Source organism: Schistocerca nitens, chromosome 1 (assembly GCF_023898315.1).
Source record: "Schistocerca nitens isolate TAMUIC-IGC-003100 chromosome 1, iqSchNite1.1, whole genome shotgun sequence".
Lineage (NCBI taxonomy): Eukaryota > Metazoa > Arthropoda > Insecta > Orthoptera > Acrididae > Schistocerca > Schistocerca nitens.
Window position 1 is genome coordinate 8,698,343 of NC_064614.1, and position 19,479 is coordinate 8,717,821.

At 43.6% G+C, this 19,479-nt stretch overlaps 1 protein-coding gene across 1 annotated transcript in view; it reads right to left on the reverse strand.

The window, feature by feature from the left end:
• LOC126240266 (chondroitin sulfate N-acetylgalactosaminyltransferase 2-like) overlaps nt 1–19,479 on the reverse strand; it is a 138,693-nt gene that overhangs the window by 16,971 nt on the left and 102,243 nt on the right. The window contains exons 6-7 of the mRNA XM_049947912.1: nt 10,321–10,652; nt 1,705–1,984 (exon numbers count right to left, since the gene is read on the reverse strand). Of these exons, the coding sequence (XP_049803869.1) occupies nt 1,705–1,984; nt 10,321–10,652 (612 nt within the window). The remainder of the gene's footprint in view (nt 1–1,704; nt 1,985–10,320; nt 10,653–19,479) is intronic.

The following is a 19,479-nucleotide window of genomic DNA, read 5'->3' on the forward strand; positions in this document are numbered from 1 at the left end:
GGATATTTACATTAATTTGTAATTATATAAATTAAATCAAATATATAAGTTAAACCAGTATGTGTTCAGTCGTTAAATGTTATAAAAATGTCAAGCAGAACTCCACCAAAAACTTTCAGATGCGACAATATGCAAGAACACAACAAAAAAGATGTCCAGAAAGCAAGGGATCTAAAATGCGTTCCTTAATAGTTATAACATCTTTTGAATATAAAAGATGTCTTTCACAGTAGCGAAGAAGAAAATTGCCCATAGCTCTTAAGCTATGCACTTTAGAGCCCACTATTTCTTGTTTTGGTCCATAGTAATACCTCTCAGAAAAGAAATACCTTTCATCAGATGTGTCTCACACAAAAAAAGATGAACAAGTGCCCGTAACTCGGAAGATATCTATTTTAGAGCCCATGTTTACCAGACTTTTTTATCACGTTTTCGTTCTTACTACTACCTCTGAAAGTTTTTCGGTGTAATTCTGGTTCACGTTGTATATGTTTATGTATTGAAAGATCATTCTGAATAAGTAATGTCTTTATTCTGGTGGTAATAAACTGGTTATTGCGTGTAATATATATATATATATATATATATATATATATATATATATGTGGGTGTGGGTGTGTGTGTGTGTGTGTGTGTGTGTGTGTGTGTGTGTGTGTGTGTGTGGGTGGGTGGGTGGGTGGGTTGGTGGGTGGGTGGGTGGGTGGGTGGGTGGGTGTGTGTGTGTGTGTGGGTGGGTGTGCGTGCCTGTGTGTGACAGGTATGTCTTTAGAATGAAATTTTCACTCTACAGCGGAGTGTGCGGTGATATGAAACTTCCTGGCAGATTAAAACTGTGTGCCAGACCGAGACTCGAATTCGGGACCTTTGCCTTTCGCGGGCAAGTGCTCTACCAACTGAGCTACCCAAGCACGACTCACGCCCCGTCCTGACAGTTTTACTTCCGCCAGTACCTCGTCTCCTACCTTCCAAACTTTACAGAAGCTCTCCTGCGACCTTGCAGAACTAGCACTGCTGGAAGAAAGAATATTGCGGAGACATGGCTTAGCCAGAGCCTGGGGGTTGATGCTAGAATGAAATTTGCAAGGTTCCCAGGACAGCTTCTGTGAAGTTTGGAAGGTAGGAGACGAGGTACTGGCGGAATGAAGGCTGTGAGGACAGGGCGTGAGTCGTGCTTGGGTAGCTCAGTTGGTAGAGCTCTTGCCCGCGAAAGGCAAAGGTCCCGAATTCGAGTCTCGGTCCAGCACACAGTTTTAATCTACCAGGAAGTTTCAGGATATGTCTTATTTACTAAAATGTTACTCAGAATAATTTGTGGCCTTTTGTGTATCGGAGGTTGGCTATGGATCATGTCCGAGGCTACAAATAAAAAAAGGAAATGATTTCCAACTTGCCTCAAATAAGCAGTGTCGAACAGGGATAATAATTCCTAAACGAATTGGCTAAAAATGCTTAGAAGATACGTACAGAGAACCAGCATCTCTCCCATCCTCTAAAAGGAAGAAATGAAAAGGTCAACAACAAAAAATAAGGAAGCGCAACTAATCATTCCTTAGCAGTCACCAGACCTTGGAAACTACACGATTCAACCCAGCAGAGTACTGAAGAAAACTTTAATTTACTGTGAGCGTGGTTAATACGCGTACGCTGGCTGCGGCGCTGCTTCCCGGGTACGGTGCAAGCAGCACCACGAGAGCCCCGCCGTACCTTCTTGCCCGGCTGGGCGTTCCAGCGGCAGCGGTCGAGGAACCTGGCGCTGAAGACGAGGTGGACGTCGCAGAGGAAGAGCAGCGCGTCCCCGGGCGCGGCGGCGGCCCTGTCGGCGGCGACGCGCAGCCCGCGGCTCCTGGAGAAGGACTCGTTGAGCGCCAGCAGCCGCAGCTGGTCTGGCGGCCCGCCGCGGGGGGAGAGCGCCAGCGCGCGCGACATGGCCGAGCGCGCGTCGGCCAGGCCCTCCTCGCCGAAGAACACCACCGTCAGCTGCACCCTGCACCAGCACACCACGCGCGGCTGTACAGCGGCCGCTGCAGGCCGGACACTGGCAGCCAGTGTGACACTAAAGCCGGCCGTCGGCACACGGACCGTGCTGTCGAACGTGCTGCTGAACGATCAGGAACGATGCTACTCGTGCACACGGTACGTGGGCCCCAACGTGGTACACGCGATCGCAACGCACTCCAGCGGCAGTTGAGCGACGTTCCTAGTTCGTAAATCACTCAGTTTACTCCACAGGCGCGCTTAAAATTCCCACGTTAGCTCTATTAAAACGCACATTTCCTCCATCGTCCACGAAAAGGAAAGTACCATGTCCAATCAATAAGGACACAGGCTTATAAAAGTCCGATTACAAACAGTGCGGTACAAATTTGGAATACTTCTCCGCATAAGATAAACATTATTTCATCATTCCCACATTTCAGTAAAACCCTAAGGTCAGTCTTACTTGATCACTGTTCCTACGCAGTAGCAGTATATTTGCAACACGTGAATTGCGAAGCGTAAAAGAAAAAGGAGCAAAATATCTTTATACAAGTAGCGCAAGCTGTCCTGTAGATTAAGCCAATCGAACAAAGTCACCCCTCAAAAAAAGGTGAACTTATATTTACATAACATCAGATATTATAGCATATACTTACGTTAAACTAATAATAAAGTATCAGAACCTAATAAAAACGCGAATGTTATAAAAAAATTTTGAAGTTTTAAGACCCGAAACACTGCCTCAACAAAAAGTAATTGGTGGACAGAGACGCTAAACCGACAACATAACACTTGTTGTTAATCATATTATCTTACTACTTACTGAAAACGTTAATCGTAGATAATGATATTACTAATTGAAATTAAATTACAACAAACTGTACCCAGAAATATGCGTTTTGGGTGGATCTTCAGTGTGTCGCTTCCTTCAAATAGCCTACTCGCATAATACGCAAGTTACAGTAATTCTTTTGCCACGCATATGATGTTTTTCATTATTTTATTGGAACGAATCACACAGTTAACAACGGGTTTTCTGGTGATTCTCAATTTTCTGGTGCTCAGAAACGGCATATATACACATAGGCTTTAAATGAATGCCAATATGGCGCCTCACAGCTCTGTGTTGGAGGGAGATGGCGTGCGTGTGACGTAGGTGGCGTTGTGCCATGTCATTGGTCAACGCTCAGACGCACGCTCAGGATATCTGACATGCCAGATATTGCTCTGCGCGTTCGGAAAGACTCCCGAGCGTGCTATTCCACGCTATGACGTCAGAAACTCGGCAGGCTCAACGCTCAACGTTCGCATGCACGGTCCGTGTGCCGACGGCTTATAAGGCGACTGCAGCGTGGAGAATCCGCTGGACTGTATGCCTGGCAAACCCTCTATGAAGAACAACCCAGTCACCTGCGCCCTGTTATCACGTACCGGTTGGCTGCAACTAAAGAGCAGCAATTCAGAGAGAAGTGTCCGATTCCACCCCTCTGCTTTGACCCATGACGCCATCAATATGGCGGAAATGGCTATTCTAAGCGTCTCCAACATGGCGCTTAATATGTCACTACATACACACGGCAACAAACACGAAAATACGTATAAATAAGACAATAACACCTCCCTCCAAAAATACAATCAGACTAATGGGGCAGCCGCGGGAAAATGGGGGTTTTAGGGACGGAACAAGCTAAATACAACAGTAAAAACAAGACACGCCAAGATCCCAAAACACGAAAATGACGAACAAAAAAAAAAAATTACAAAATCTACAGGAATCAGGCACTTCCCTTGACCAATATTGGTCAACTGCAGCTGACGATACCGAAACACAAACAGCAAAAACTACGAAAATTGGAATCAAACACTTCCCTTGATCACAGCTGACGATACCAAAACACCAATACCTACATATAAGACTACGAAAATTGGAATCGGTCAACCATAACTATTCATACGAAAATACCACCACCTACAACTACGAAAAACAAAACCAAAACCACACCACCTCAAAAATTCAAAAGTCAGACATTCCTACGTTAATTAAAACACATTCAATACACAGAAAACACAACAAGACGACGTCTACAAACACAACCAACTCATAAACTCCGCGTCGCCATGACGTCACACACCACAACACCCTTACGTCATTGGTCAAAGCAGACGGGTGGAATCGGACACTTATTGTACAGCAGAGAAACTTCGTAGATATTCCAAGGGATTAATGCAGAACTGATTTAAGCTGGAAAAAAAATTAGTTCTAATTGTGGCCACCAGGTGCTAATCTGGCGCTTTACAGCATTTCGTTGACGGCCCCGGTGTCATACTGAACAAACGGTGCAAGCGGCGGTTAATAACATCAACATTATGTCTTTCTCACTTATTTGACCTTTTCTGCCCAAGTACCATTCTTAATGCCTTATATACAGAAACATTTCTATATGTCTTCTTTGCATTCACAGCGCCAGACTTGCGCAGGTTGGCCAAAATTGGAACTATTTTTTTCCAGCGTAAATCGGTTCCGCATTCATGCTTTAAAATGTCCACCAAATTTCGCTGCCATACGATAATTACATCCTACCCTGGACTTCTGAGAGTAGCCGGAAGACCCATTCCTGAGCCCAGTAGTTTTATTCCAAATTAGTTCACTGAATACAAATTCCTTGACATCAGCTGTATTAGGTACAAATCTACTACGCAATAGTGACATATGGAAATATGTTTCGTACCGAGATTCGCTTCCGGATTTTCGGCTTACCGTGAGCAGTTGCTTAGCCACTTCTGCTCTCTGCACTTGCTGTCCGGACCGACCCAAACTTCTATACGTCACACTGTCTACGTCCGCATATCGTAGTCGACTGAACCCATCACCCAATGCCCGCAACATTACTTGGATTCTGCATCAGGAGGAATGAGACGAAGAATCGAGACTAATGTTGTTATTGTCTCGTGCTTGCGTAGGCTAGTAATACTTACTTCCATGTCTGAATGGACAACATTGATATCCATTCCCCATTGTCTCCTTCTCCCCGCTCCGGAATCTAGTTAATACTGTCAGCGAGCATTACGTGATGAAAACAATGGGCTATGGCATAACGATGTACCCAGTGTGAAGCATGGAGGTTTGGGTTTATCCAGGGAGCTTGCATGGATATTCGAAGTGGTTAAGTCGATCACTCACGATGCAGGAAATCCTGGTTCAAGTCGCCATCCGATACAAATCACATGTCACTGTTGGCTGCCAGATCTATACCTAACACAGCTGATGTCAATTTTTTCTTACAGCTGTGGAGCGTCAACAGTCTCTTCTCTTTCAGACATGAATGTAAATACACTACTGCCCATTAAAATTGCTACTCCAAGAAGAAGTGCAGATGATAAACGGGTATTCATAGGAAAAATATATTATACTGGAACTGACATGTGATTACGTTTCCACGCAATTTGGGTGCATAGATCCTGAGAAATCAGTACCCAGAAAAACCACCTCTGGCCGTAATAGCGGCCTTAATACGCCTGGGCATTGAGTCAAGCAGAGCTTGGATGGCGTGTACAGGTGCAGATGCCCATTCAGCTTCAACACGATACCACAGTTCATCAAGAGTAGTGACTGGCGTATTGTGACGAGCCAGTTGCTCGGCTACCATTGACCAGACGTTTTCAGTTGGTGAGAGATCTGGAGAAGTGCTGGCCAGGGCAGCAGTCCAACATTTCCTGTCTCCAGAAAGGCCCGTACAGGAGCTGCAACATGCCGTCGTGCATTATCTTGCTGAAATGTAGGATTTCGCAGGGATCGAATGCAGGATAGAGCCACGGGTCGTAACAAAAAAATGGTTCAAATGGCTCTGAGCACTATGGGACTCAACTGCTGAGGTCATTAGTCCCCTAGAACTTAGAACTAGTTAAACCTAACTAACCTAAGGACATCACAAACATCCATGCCCGAGGCAGGATTCGAACCTGCGACCGTAGCGGTCTTGCGGTTCCAGACTGCAGCGCCTTTAACCGCACGGCCACTTCGGCCGGCTGGGTCGTAACATATCTGAAATGTAACGTCCACTGTTCAAAGTGCCGTCAATGCGAACAAGAGGTGACCGAGACGTGTAACCAATGGCACCCCATACCATCACGCCGGGTGATACACCAGTATGGCGATGACGAATATACGCTTCCAATGTGCGTTCACCGCGATGTAGCCAAACACGGATGCGACCATCATGATGATGTAAACAGAACCTGGATTCATCCGAAAAAATGACGTTTTGCCATTCTTGCACCCAGGTTCGTCGTTGAGTACACCATCGCAGGCCCTTCTGTCTGTTATGCAGCGTGAAGGGTAACCGCAGACATGGTCTCCGAGCTAATAGTCCGTGCTGCTACAAACGTCTTCGAACTGTTCGTGCAGATGGTTGTTGTCTTGCAAACGTCCCCATCTGTTGACTCAGGGATCGAGACGTGGCTGCATGATCCGTTACAGCCACGCGGATAAGATGCCTGAAATCTCGACTGCTAGTGATACGAGGCCCTTGGGATCCAGCACGGCGTTCCGTTTTACCCTCCTGAACCCACCGGTTCCACATTCTGCTAACAGTCATTGGATTTCGACCAGTGCCGGCAGCAATGTCGCGATACGATAAACCGCAATCGCGATAGGCTACAATCCGACCTTTATCAAAGTCGGAAACGTGATGGTACGCATTTCTCCTCCTTACCCGAGGCATCATAACAACGTTTCACGATGCAACGCCGGTCAACTGCTGTTTGTGTATGATAAATCGGTTGGAAACTTTCCTCATGTCAGCATGGCCTCGTATCACTAGCAGTCGAGATGACAGCATCTTATCCGCATGGCTGTAACGGATCGTGCAGCCATGTCTCGGTCCATGAGTCAACAGATGGGGACGTTTGCAAGACAACAACCATCTGCACGAACAGTTCGACGACGTTTGCAGCAGCATGGACTATCAGTTCGGAGGCCATGGCTGCGGTAAGCCTTGACGCTGCGTCGCAGACAGGAGAGCTTGCGATGGTGTACTCAACGACGAACCTGGGTGCACGAATGAATCCAGGATCTGTTTACATCATCATGATGGTCGCATCCGTGTTTGGCTACATCGCGGTGAACGCACATTGGAAGCGTGTATTCGTCATAGCCATACCGGCGTATCACCCGGCGTGATGGTATGGGGTGCCATTGGTCACCTCTTGTTCGCATTGACGGCGCTTTGAACAGTGGACGTTACATTTCAGATATGTTACGACCCGTGGCTCTATCCTGCATTCGATCCCTGCGAAACCCTACATTTCAGCAGGATAATGCACGACGGCATGTTGCAGGTCCTGTACGGGCCTTTCTGGATGCAGAAAATGTTCGGCTGCTGCCCTGGCCAGCACATTCTCCATATCTCTCACCAATTGAAAACGTCTGGTGGCCGAGTAGTATACTATATTTGTTCAATGAATAGCAGTTTATCATTTGCATTTCCTCTTGGTGTAGCAATTTTAATGGCCAGTAGTGTACGTCATTCTGTAAGAAACTGTCGCACTGATAAAGACGAATACAGAAATGGCTTTCCACATGCTACCTGGCATTGCGGCGCCTTGAGGGTTTTAGGTGGAATCAATTTCAAGACTACTTATGTATTCTCACATACAAATGTTTTCATCTATCTAGTAGGGAAAATGACGTCTTTCATACTGAGCTACAGTAATAGTTTAATGTATTTTATTTAAAAAGAATAACACCAGTACGATTTGTTGAATATGGAATGCAGTGTGAAGTTTAGGTGGAAGGCCACCTTATGAGGACAACTGAGTTGTCATGTCTCTAGGTGGCTGAGACACACCAGCTGTGTACAGGTGATAGAGGGAGGAAAGAAGACTGAGGCTAGGGCACCATTGAGGATGAACGCATGGAACGAATTTAGGAATCATTGATGGCGAAAATCAATATTTAAACATGGAAACAGAAAACATTGTAACAACTACAGAGGTATCTCTTTAATCAGCGTTGTGGGTAAAATCTTCTCAGGTATTGTTGAAAGGAAAGTGCGAGTATTAGTTGACGACAAATTGGATGAAAATCAGTGTGCGTTTAGGCCTCTTAGAGGTTGTCAGGACCAGATCTTTAGCTTACGGCAAATAATGGAGAAGTGTTACGAGTGGAACAGGGAATTGTATCTATGCTTTATAGATCTAGAAAAGGCATATGACAGGGTTCCTAGGAGGAAGTTACTGTCTGTTCTACGACATTATGGAATAGGAGGCAAACTTTTGCAAGCAATTAAAGGTCTTTACATAGACAGTCAGGCAGCAGTTAGAGTTGACGGTAAATTGAGTTCATGGTTCAGAGTAGTTTCAGGGGTAAGACAAGGCTGCAACCTGTCTCCATTGTTGTTCATATTATTCATGGATCATGTGTTGAAAACAATAGACTGGCTGGGTGAGATTAAGATATGTGAACACAAAATAAGCAGTCTCGCATATGTGGATGACTTAGTTGTGATGGCAGATTCGATTGAAAGTTTGCAAAGTAATATTTCAGAGCTGGATCAGAAATGTAAGGACTATTGTATGAAGATTAGCATCTCCAAAACGAAAGTAATGTCAGTGGGAAAGAGATATAAACGGATTGAGTGCCAAATAGGAGGAACAAAGTTAGAACAGGTGGACGGTTTCAAGTACTTAGGATGCATATTCTCACAGGATGGCAACATAGTGAAAGAACTGGAAGCGAGGTGTAGCAAAGCTAATGCAGTGAGCGCTCAGCTACGATCTACTCTCTTCTGAGAGAAGGAAGTCAGTACCAAGACTGAGTTATCTGTGCACCGTTCTATCTTACGACCAAGTTTGTTGTACGGGAGCGAAAGCTGGGTGGATTCAGGTTACCTTATCAATAAGGTTGAGGTTACGGATATAAAAGTAGGTAGGATGATTGCAGGCACTAGGAGATGGGAACAATGGCAGGAGGGTGTCCACAATGAGGAAATCAAAGAAAAACTGAGAATGAACTATACAGGGTGTTACAAAAAGGCACGGCCAAACTTTCAGGAAAAATTTCTCACACACAAATATAGAAAAGATGTTATGTGGACACGTGTCCGGAAACGCTTAATTTCAATGTTAGAGCTCATTTTAGTTTGGTCAGTATGTACTGTACTTCCTCGATTCACCGCAAGTTGGCCCAATTGAAGGGAGGTAATTTTGACTTCGGTGCTTCTGTTGACATGCGACTCATTGCTCTACAGTACTAGCTTCAAGCACATCACTACGTAGCATCAACAGGTTAATGTTCATCACGAACGTGGTTTTGCAGTCAGTGCAATGTTTACAAATGCGGAGTTGACAGATGCCCATTTGATGTATGGTTTAGCAAGGGGCGATAGCCGTGGCGCGGTACGTTTGTATCGAGACAGATTTCCAGAACGAAGGTGTCCCGACAGGAAGACGTTCGAAGCAATTGATCAGCGTCTTAGGGAGCACGGAACATTCCAGCCTATGACTCGCGACTGGGGAAGACCTAGAACGACGAGGACACCTGCAATGGACGAGGCAATTCTTCGTGCAGTTGACGATAACCCTAATGTCAGCGTCAGAGAAGTTGCTGCTGTACAAGGTAACGTTGACCACGTCACTGTATGGAGAGTGCTACGGGAGAACCTGTTGTTTCCGTACCATGTACAGCGTGTGCAGGCACTATCAGCAGCTGATTGGCCTCAACGGGTAGACTTCTGCGAATGGTTCATCCAAGTGTGTTTCCATTCCATGATTAATGTGATTTGAAGAGAAGTAATAAAATGAGCTCTAACATGGAAAGTAAGCGTTTCCGGACACATGTCCACATAACATATTTTCTTCCTTTGTGTGTGAGGAATGTTTCCAGAAAGTTTGGCCGTGCCTTTTTGTAACACCCTGTAGATGTAGCAGTCAGGGCGAACAGGCTTAGATGGTGGGGTCATGTTACACGCATGGGAGAAGCAAGGTTACCCAAGAAACTCACGAGTTCAGCAGTAGAGGGTAGGAGATGTCGGGGTAGACCAAGGAGAAGGTACCTGGATTCGGTTAAAAATGATGCTGAAGTAATAGGCTTAACATCAGGAGAGGCACTAATGTTAGCACTGAATAGGGGATCATGGAGGAATTTTATAAGGTGGACTATGCTCCAGACTGAACGCTGAAAGGCATAATCAGTCTTCAATGAAGATGATGATGGTGATGGTGATGATGATGATGACGTAATTTGTATGATAAATCTGAGCAGTGAATGGATGACAGTGTGCTCACAGGGATTACGGGATGGGGTTACGGCCTTACTAAAAGGCAGCTCGCTCCGGAGTGACTGACCTGCGGTCGTTCTTGAGCGCGATGCGCACGAACTTGTCCATGAAGGCGCGGAAGTGTGCGGCGGGCCCCGGGGCCAGCGGCAGCAGCACGTGCACCGTGGGCCGCCCCCGGGGGGCTGGCAGCCGCTCCACCCCCACCACCAGCGGCGCCAGCAGCGGCCGCGCCAGCGTCACGCGCCTCCCGCCCCCGCCGCCGGGGCCGCGGAACACCAGCTCGTACTGCGTGCCCGTCGTCGGCTCCGTGCGGTACACGCCCTCGCTGAAGTCCGACAGCGAGAAGCGCTCCCCACTGCCGCCGCCGCCGCCGCTGCTGCTGTTCAGGGTCTCCAGGGCCTGCAACAGGTGTGGCGTGTCTCTGCAGGCGGTACAGCACGTGCACTGTCCTAATGAGAAACGGCGAAGTACGGGGACGCGTTGCGAACTTTTGTTTCCAGCCGCAACTATTTAGCAGTGTCAGCAGGGTGTGGCCCTGTAATAAGTCGTCAGTCTTCATCTGAGCGAGAAATTGATAATCCATTGGCTGAAGTGAGTTCAGATTTCGACTGTGGCCTTAACACTTTATGATGGAATCTAATTGCATTTACTTTTGAATGCATTATGGGAACAGCAGTGATCAATGTCTTATAAATAATTACTACTAAAAACAGTCTTGATCACGATTTATTTAACAAGGTGACCGGTTTCGACCACTACTGTGGTCATCTTCAGACCTATAAGTTGTATACAAAGCTCTAATTAGAGGGTTACATACATTAAACAAAATACTTAAGTTATAAAGCTATAAAACGTTGAATTACCATTGAGTAGGAACCTCTTTCTCTTGGAGAATCACTACTGGAGAAACCAGTGCACGTCTTACTATATATAATGGAGGCTCCACCCACTTCTGACTGCATGATGTCATTATTAACCAATGAGTTATAAGTCAAATTACAATTTAAAATTTCTTAGTTAAAAGAACATTGTCAAGAATTAGAAATAAATACACACTAAACTTAGCTTATTAAACAGCTATTGTCAATTAAGAAGCATTAAAAATATTTAAATATGTAGGAAAATGAACTTCGGTTTGGCAGTACATGGGTTGCCCTCTCAAGGCCTGTCAGTGAACCATTTGGAATCACTGGTTGCTATGGTGAAGTTAGACGCCGTTGCAAAGATGAAGCAGCAGGCTTTTTTCACTGAAGTTGTTGTAGAGTCGATAGTCGAACTAGTGGTTGCCATGGTGAGGACAAACGCCAGTGCAAAGATGTGGCAGCAGGCTTCTTTCCAACGAAGTTGTTGCGAAGTAGAATGGCAAAGACTGTGGCGTCAGACGATGTATTATTGAGCAGCAACTTGTCTATATTGAAACGAAAAGAGTAAGCTACAATAATCTGTAGCTGACATGTATACTACATGCTGCCCAAATACGATACGAAGTAGTTGTCCGCATATATGAAATATTATCTACGAAGTTGATATGTAGATTACATCAGCCTTTTTTTCATTTAAGGCATTGCTATTCCTCAAGTTATATGCCAGTCATATAAGCAAATAAAAATGAAAGAATTTAAAATTATAAAATTATGAGCCAGTGTCAAAAATAAAACGATGTGAATTAGCAATATGCAGTCTAAAAGCATAAAAGCAAAAATTCTAAATCAGATAGTCAATCATAAAATAATGTTTGGTAAAAGACAATTACAATGTGAAATAAAATATTTGCTAAAAGTCTTTATATATATATATATATATATATATATATATATATATATATATATATATAATTTTTTTGTTTAATTATGTAACCCTCTAATTAGAGCTTTGTATACAACTTATAGGTCTGAAGATGACCACAGTAGTGGTCGAAACCGGTCACCTTGTTAAATAAATCGTGATCAAGACTGTTTTTAGTAGTAATTACTAATTGCATTTCATGATGTAATTTCATAGCCCACTATCAGTTATCGAAGCAAAGTTGATCATGACACTTAAAAATAAACTGTTTGACCCGAACCAAACCAAGTTAATCCAGTTTGTTATCATAAGATTTTATGACAACAATACGATATTCTGACTGCTACGAATACAATATTTTTGAAATTTGTTTTAGGATTCTGTAAGAAAACCATACTTCGAATGCTGAAATCACTTTAATATGTTACCTCATATTTTGCTACCATGAATTAACGACCGATAACAACTGAGGACCATAATATGACCATAGGTTTCATGAGAGACGAAAACATTTAACTGATTCCAAAATTGAATCAAATATTGACAAAGGACGCAGTTGCACAGTATTGAAATTCATTCAAAAGATTGTGTGGAAAAGTAACATTTACTTCAGTAGCTGCTGGAGGGCAGAAGTAAATAGTTTACTGATGTAACTGTAATCCACAAGCAACGGCTCAAATAATATTACAAAAATATAACAATGAAAAATACAGGATGGAATGTAACAATACCAGAGAAAGAAATTTGACACTCACCATGTAGCGGAAGTACTGAGTCGCGATAGGTGCAATAAAAAGATTCAAGCACTCATAGCGTTCGGCCACTAAGCCTTTGTCAGCAGTAGACACACACACACACACACACACACACACACACACGAACACACGCAAACGGAACTTGCACACACGTCTGCAGTCGCAGAGAGCTGAAACTACACTCTGTAGTTTCAGCTCTCTGAGACTGCAGACGTGTGTGCAAGTTCCGCTTGCGTGTGTGCGTGTGTGTGCGTGTGTGTGTGTGTGTGTGTGTGTGTGTGTGTTTGTGTGTGTGTGCGTGTGTGTGTGTGTCTACTGCTGACAAAAGCTTAGTGGCCGAACGCTATGACTGCTTGAATCTTTTTTTTGCGCCTACCGTTACTCAGTACCTCCGCTACATGGTGAGTATCAAATTTCTTTCTCTGGTATTGTTACAAAAATATAACTCGTATAAAATTCTCCGTGACTTGGGAAATGTTACAGACTCGCAAGATCTACAACCAGTTTGGGAATCATCACGAATATTCTTCTGGGATGAAACACTTTAGGTGAAAATTCTTAATCGTGTTAAATTTCACAGAAACTTGTTTTATTCTCCTAAAATGGCAGACATTTTTTTGGAAATAATCGTTGATTCGAGTACGGTCGCTACCACATTAATACCAACTCACATAAATTCAATGAGGAGCGGAAAATCTCTTGTAAGTTAATACTAGCACAAATTAAAATAGTGCTAATCTTCAGGTAGCTTAACTCTGTTATTAAACACATTTTTGTACTCTGTTTTGTGACGTCACATCCCTTTAAGCAGTGGCGAGAGGTGCGCTATTTAATGCATTTTTTTTCTATACGCCGAGCATCTGTGGAGAGTGAGCTGATGTTGTGAAAAAGTCACGTAGACCTGCAATACTTTTAATTTTTGTGAACTTCAGATAAGCGTAGGTCCGCAAAATTGCATGAACACGTCCGCTACCTGTTACGAGCGGCTTTTTGAGAACTGTTAAATCCTTTTCTGCAAATTCCTATGACAAGTAATCCTCCATTTTCCACAAACAATCGTGGAATTAACACACTCTGCCATGGACCCACAATAAACGATTGTGTATGCTTTCTAGCTAGTGCAAGCAATGTCAACGCAGCACACATTAGTATCGTTTATGTGGTGTGCGTACTGTAAGACATTCGGTACACACACCATCAGCTTATTTGACTTGTCGCTCTAACGAAGTAGGCGAGTGTCAGCAATATGTCTCGTGGTCTTATCGTGGCGTGTTTATCTTCTGCCGTTAGGTCAGACGATAGAAATGCCACTTGCACGCTTAGAGTAGCAGATTGACGGTGCCCAACTTTAAACAGAACTTGATTAAGTTTCACACACATTTATTAAAATAATAAAAATCATAGACATTACGTAACTTGATTCTGGATGCTGTTTACAATTGACAATCTGAAGTTCCTTTGGTCTTGGTACGTTAAACTTATTCTCACATATCTCTGATACTTGACAAAGTGTCTATACATTTCTCTTCATGGCTATGTACAGGAATATGATAATCTTATTAGGCGCAGACAGAAACTTGACTGTAGACTGGTGCAGACTAATGCAGACTGACTAATCGGAGGCCTGTACACTCGTTATAATACCTCGAGCGTTCAGGTATCATTGCGGGAGTTTGATCCGCGAGGAGAAAAGGTTCTACGTTAGGAGCAATCTTATTGGCTGCGGTACATATTAATACGCGGATCGGCGTAAGCAGAATTTGGTCCGTCTCTATGGCAGCGCCATCTCGTAGAGCGGAGACGGACGAGCGCTGCGCCTGCGCTGTTGTGCTTAGCGGGGCGCGCTCTAGTGGGAAAGTTGTGTACGCGCTGACTACGCGGAACTATGTACACAACAGCCTGTAGTAAGTCGTCGGTCTTCGTCTCAACCAGAAACTGATAAACCGTTGACAGAAGTGAATTCAGAGTTTGGCAGTGGCTTTCAAACTTTGTGGTAGGGTCTAATTTCTATTTGCGATGTACGAGGGGCGTTTGAAAAGTGTGAATTTCAGAAATACTGTTACCTTCGAAGCAAAACAACGTGTGACGGATGAAGTAAGGAGGACATAAAAACAGAACAGAAGACTTTGCAAGAGAGACGCTCAGTAGCTCGGTACGACCTTTTGTTGAAGTTTCGAGAACATACCTTCACTGAGGAGTCAAGCAGTATATCGCTCCCTCCTATGTATGTCTCGCGAAGAGACCACGAGGATAAAATCAGACAGATTAGAGTCCACACAGAGGCATACCGACAATCTTTCTTTCCACGAACAATGCGAGACTGGAATAGAAGGCAGAACCGATAGAGGTAATGAAGGTACCCTCCGCCACACACCGTCAGGTGGCTTGCGGAGCATGGACGTAGATGTAGAATAACGCAGATAATAATTTGAGGAAGGAATTTCTGATAATGTAAGTTTGGAGCACAGCGAACAATGCGAGACTGGAATAGAAGGCAGAACCGATAGAGGTAATGAAGGTACCCTCCGCCACACACCGTCAGGTGGCTTGCGGAGCATGGACGTAGATGTAGAATAACGCAGATAATAATTTGAGGAAGGAATTTCTGATAATGTAAGTTTGGAGCACAGCATTGTAATAGCATTATAATAGTGAATCATGGTTAGTGAAAAAACCGGAAAACAAGAGAACCGACGGGTCTGAACTGTGGTTCTCCATAAGGGCGTTGAAAATTAGAGGGACTGATGAAGGAATGAATGAGAGGTTCTGCATAAAATCAGAGAAGAAAGGAACACATAGAAAACACAGGCAAGTAGAAAGGACAAAAAACAGGTCATATGTTACGGAGTTAGGAAATAACTTCAGTGGTACTACAGGAAGCTGTAGAGGATAAAAACTGTGGGGCCGACAGAGAGTGAAATATATCGGACCTCCTATCTAACGGAACCCCTATGTTGCCATCGACGGCGAACATTCATTAGAGACAAGGGTACCGCCAGAAGTGCTTCAGGGAAGTGTGGTAGGACAGATTTCTTATAGGTATAGATAAATGATGTGGCGGAAAGGATGCGCAGCAGTCTGTGGATTTTTGCTGATGATGCTGTGGTGTATGGCAAGCAGTCGTCGTTGAGTGGCTGTACGAGGATGACTTAGACAAAATTTGTAGTTCGCGTCATGAATGGCGCCTAGCTCTAAATGTGGGAAAATGTAAGTTAATGCGGATGAGTAGCAAAAACAAACCTGTAATGCTCAGATACAGCATTGGTAATGTAGTGCTTGACCGAGTCACATCGATTTAATGTCTAGGCGTAACGCTGCTAAGGAATATGAAACGAAATGAGCATGTAAGGATTGTAGCAGGGATGGTTCACTTTAAAGGAGACCGAGTATAAGACACCAGTACGACTCATTGTTGAGCATTCATCGAGTGTATGGAATCCACACCAGGTCGAATTAAAGGAAGACGTCGAAGCAATTCAGAAGCGGGCTGCTACATCTGTAACCAGTGTAATACGCAAGTATTACGGATATGCTTCGGGAATTAAAATGGCAATCACTGGAAAGACGGCGACGTCTTTTCGAGGTGCACTATCGAGAAAATTTAGAAAAGCGGCATTTGCGGCTGACTGCAGAACGATCTACTGCCGCCAACGAACATTTCGCGTGAGAACCATGAAAATACGAGGGTTGTTTGAAAAGCCCGTGCAAAGTCCGAGAGTTGGCACCGGCGGTGCTTACCGAGGTCATGTTTAGTTATTATCATCTTTGGAAAGAACGCACATCAAGTTTCAGCTATATTGGTCTATTTCTTTGTGTTTAGCATTCGTGTCAATCAAGGAAGTCGAGTGATTGCCAAAAAATGGACGAAAAAGAATTTCGTGTGGTGATTAAACATAACTTTATAAAGGGCAAAACGCCTCAGGAGACTAAAGGGAAGCTTGATAAACATTACGGTGACTTTGCACCTTCAGTTAGAACAGTTTATAAGTGGTTTCAAAATTTTCGGAGTGGCCATATGGGCACAAGTGATGCTGAACTTTCTGGACGCTCTGTGGAGGTTACGACTCCAGAAATCATTGATAAAATCCATGATGTGGTAATGGATGACAGAAGAGTTAAGGTGCGTGAGGTTGCTAGTGCTCTGGGTATCTCGAATGAACGGGTACATAATATTTTGCATAAACATTTGGACACGACAAAGCTATCTGCAAGATGGCTTCCGCGATTGCTCACGCTTGACCAGAAACGGAATTGTGTGAGGTCTTGCAAGGATTGTTTGCAGCTGTTCAGGAAGAATCCGCAGGACTTACAGCGTCGTTTCGTCACTGTAGATGAAACATGGAATCAGTACTATACCCCTGGCACCAAACAACAATCTAAACAATGGGTTACCAAGGGAGAATCTGCACCAAAAAAGGCGAAAACCATTCCTTCGGCCGGAAAGGTTATGGCGACTGTCTTTTGGGATTCGCAAGGGATAATCTTCATCGACTATCTGGAAAAGGGTAGAACTATTACAGGTGCATATTATTCATCGTTATTGGACCGTCTGAAAATCGAGCTGCAAGAGAAACGCCGGTGACTAGATCGCAAAAAAGTCATTTTCCGTCACGACAGTGCACCAGCACACACCTCAGCAGTTGTGGTAGCAAAATTATTGGAAATAGGACTCCAACTCGTTTCACATCCCCCCTATTCTCCACACTTGGCTCCCTCGGACTACTATTTGTTCCCCAATTTGAAGAAATGGCTGGTGGGACAAAGATTTTATTCAAACGAGGAGGTGATTGCAGCAACTAATAGCTATTTTGCAGATTTGTTGATCATGACACTTAACAACAAACTGTTCGACCCAAACCAAAATTTATGTCAAGTGGACCCAGTCTCTATTTTATCCATAAGATTATAAGACAAGAACATAATATTTCTGATTGCTACACATACAATATTTCAGAAACGTTACCCGTAGTTTAGGATCCCTGTAAGAAAATCAAATTTCGAATGTTGAAACCAGTTTAATATGTTACCTCATACTTTGCTACCATGAATTAAGAGCCAAAAACAACTAAGGATCATAATATGACCATAGGTGTCAAAGGAGACTAAGTCATTTAGCTAATTCCGAAATTGAATCAAATATTACCAAACAAAACTGTTCCACAAAATTTACTCAAAAGATGTTTCGAGAAGTAACATTTATTCAGCAGCTGCTGGGGACAGAAGCACTTATTTTACTGATGCAACTGTAATCCAAACGCAACAGCTGAAATAATATTACAAAAATTCTCTATGACTTGGGAAAGTCGGCCGGTGTGGCCGAGCGGTTCTAGGCGCTTCAGTCTGGAACCGCGCGACCACTACGGACGCAGGTTCCAATCCTGCTTCGGGCATGGATGTGTGTGATGTCCTTAGGTTAGTTAGGTTTAAGTAGTTCTCAGTTCTAGGGGACTGATGACCTCAGATGTTAAGTCCCATGGTGCTCAGAGCCATTTGAACCATTTTCGACTTGGGAAATATAACAGACTCACAAGATCTGCGGCCAGTTTCGGAGTCATTACGAATATTCCTCTGATATGAAAAACTTCAGGTTGTAATTCTTAATCGTATTAAATTTCGTAGAAACTTGTTTTATTTTTCTAAGATGGCGAATATTTTTGTGGAAATAACAGTGGACTCAGGTATGGTTGCTACTGCATTAACACTCATTGACACAAATTTAATGTGGAACAGCGAAACTGTTATAAGTTAATACTAATATAAATTAAAATAGTATTAGCCTTCAGACAGCTTGACTCTGTTATTAAACACGTTTTTATACTTTGTTTGTGACATCATATCTCTTCAGCTGTTGGTGAAGACGTGCTATTTAATGCATTCCTACACACCGAGCGTCACTAGAGAATAAGCTGATATTGTGATAAATTCATTTAGAACCGAAAACTTTTAATTTTTGTGAACGTGAGCTAAAGTATGTTAGCAACAGTGCATAAATGAGTCTGGTGCCTATCACGAGCGTCTCTTTGAGAAGTGTTTAATCATTGTCTCCAAATTCCTGTGACAAGTAATGCTCCATTTTCCACAGAAAATCAACACACTCTGCCACGGACAGATAACAAGCAAACGATTGTATGCTTTCTCGAGCTAGTGAATGCGACGTCAATGCAGCACACAGTAGTATCGTTAATTACACAAACACAAATCTCTCACGGAACGCTATTTCAAGACTTCGTGACACAATGAGGTATTCGTTTGAGACCATTGGTATCTTATCTCAAAATAACCAGTTTAGGCTTCTGTGTAATTTTGACTCTACGTGTTTGGAACACCCTGCATAATATTCCAGGCCGAACCAGGAGGGAGGAGCGATGTCAGAATCCCAGCCTGTTCACCTACATTTAGGTTTTCCTAAATGGATCAAGTCCTATGGTAGAACGGTTACTCGTCAACGAAACAGTCGATTATCTACGTGCACTTGTCCTGTGAAAGTTGGTGCTCTTATACTCAACTTATAGTCAACAGAACGCTACAACTTGAACGCCCTTTTTTTCCTTTTTCACGGGACTCAAAAGCAGACTGAGTATGGTAGTAATGTGATATCGATTTAAGAAAACGAATCTGCCGGATAGTGCTAACCGTAGCTGTTGTCATTTGATGACGGTTAACTTTCACCAGCGATTTTTGTTTTC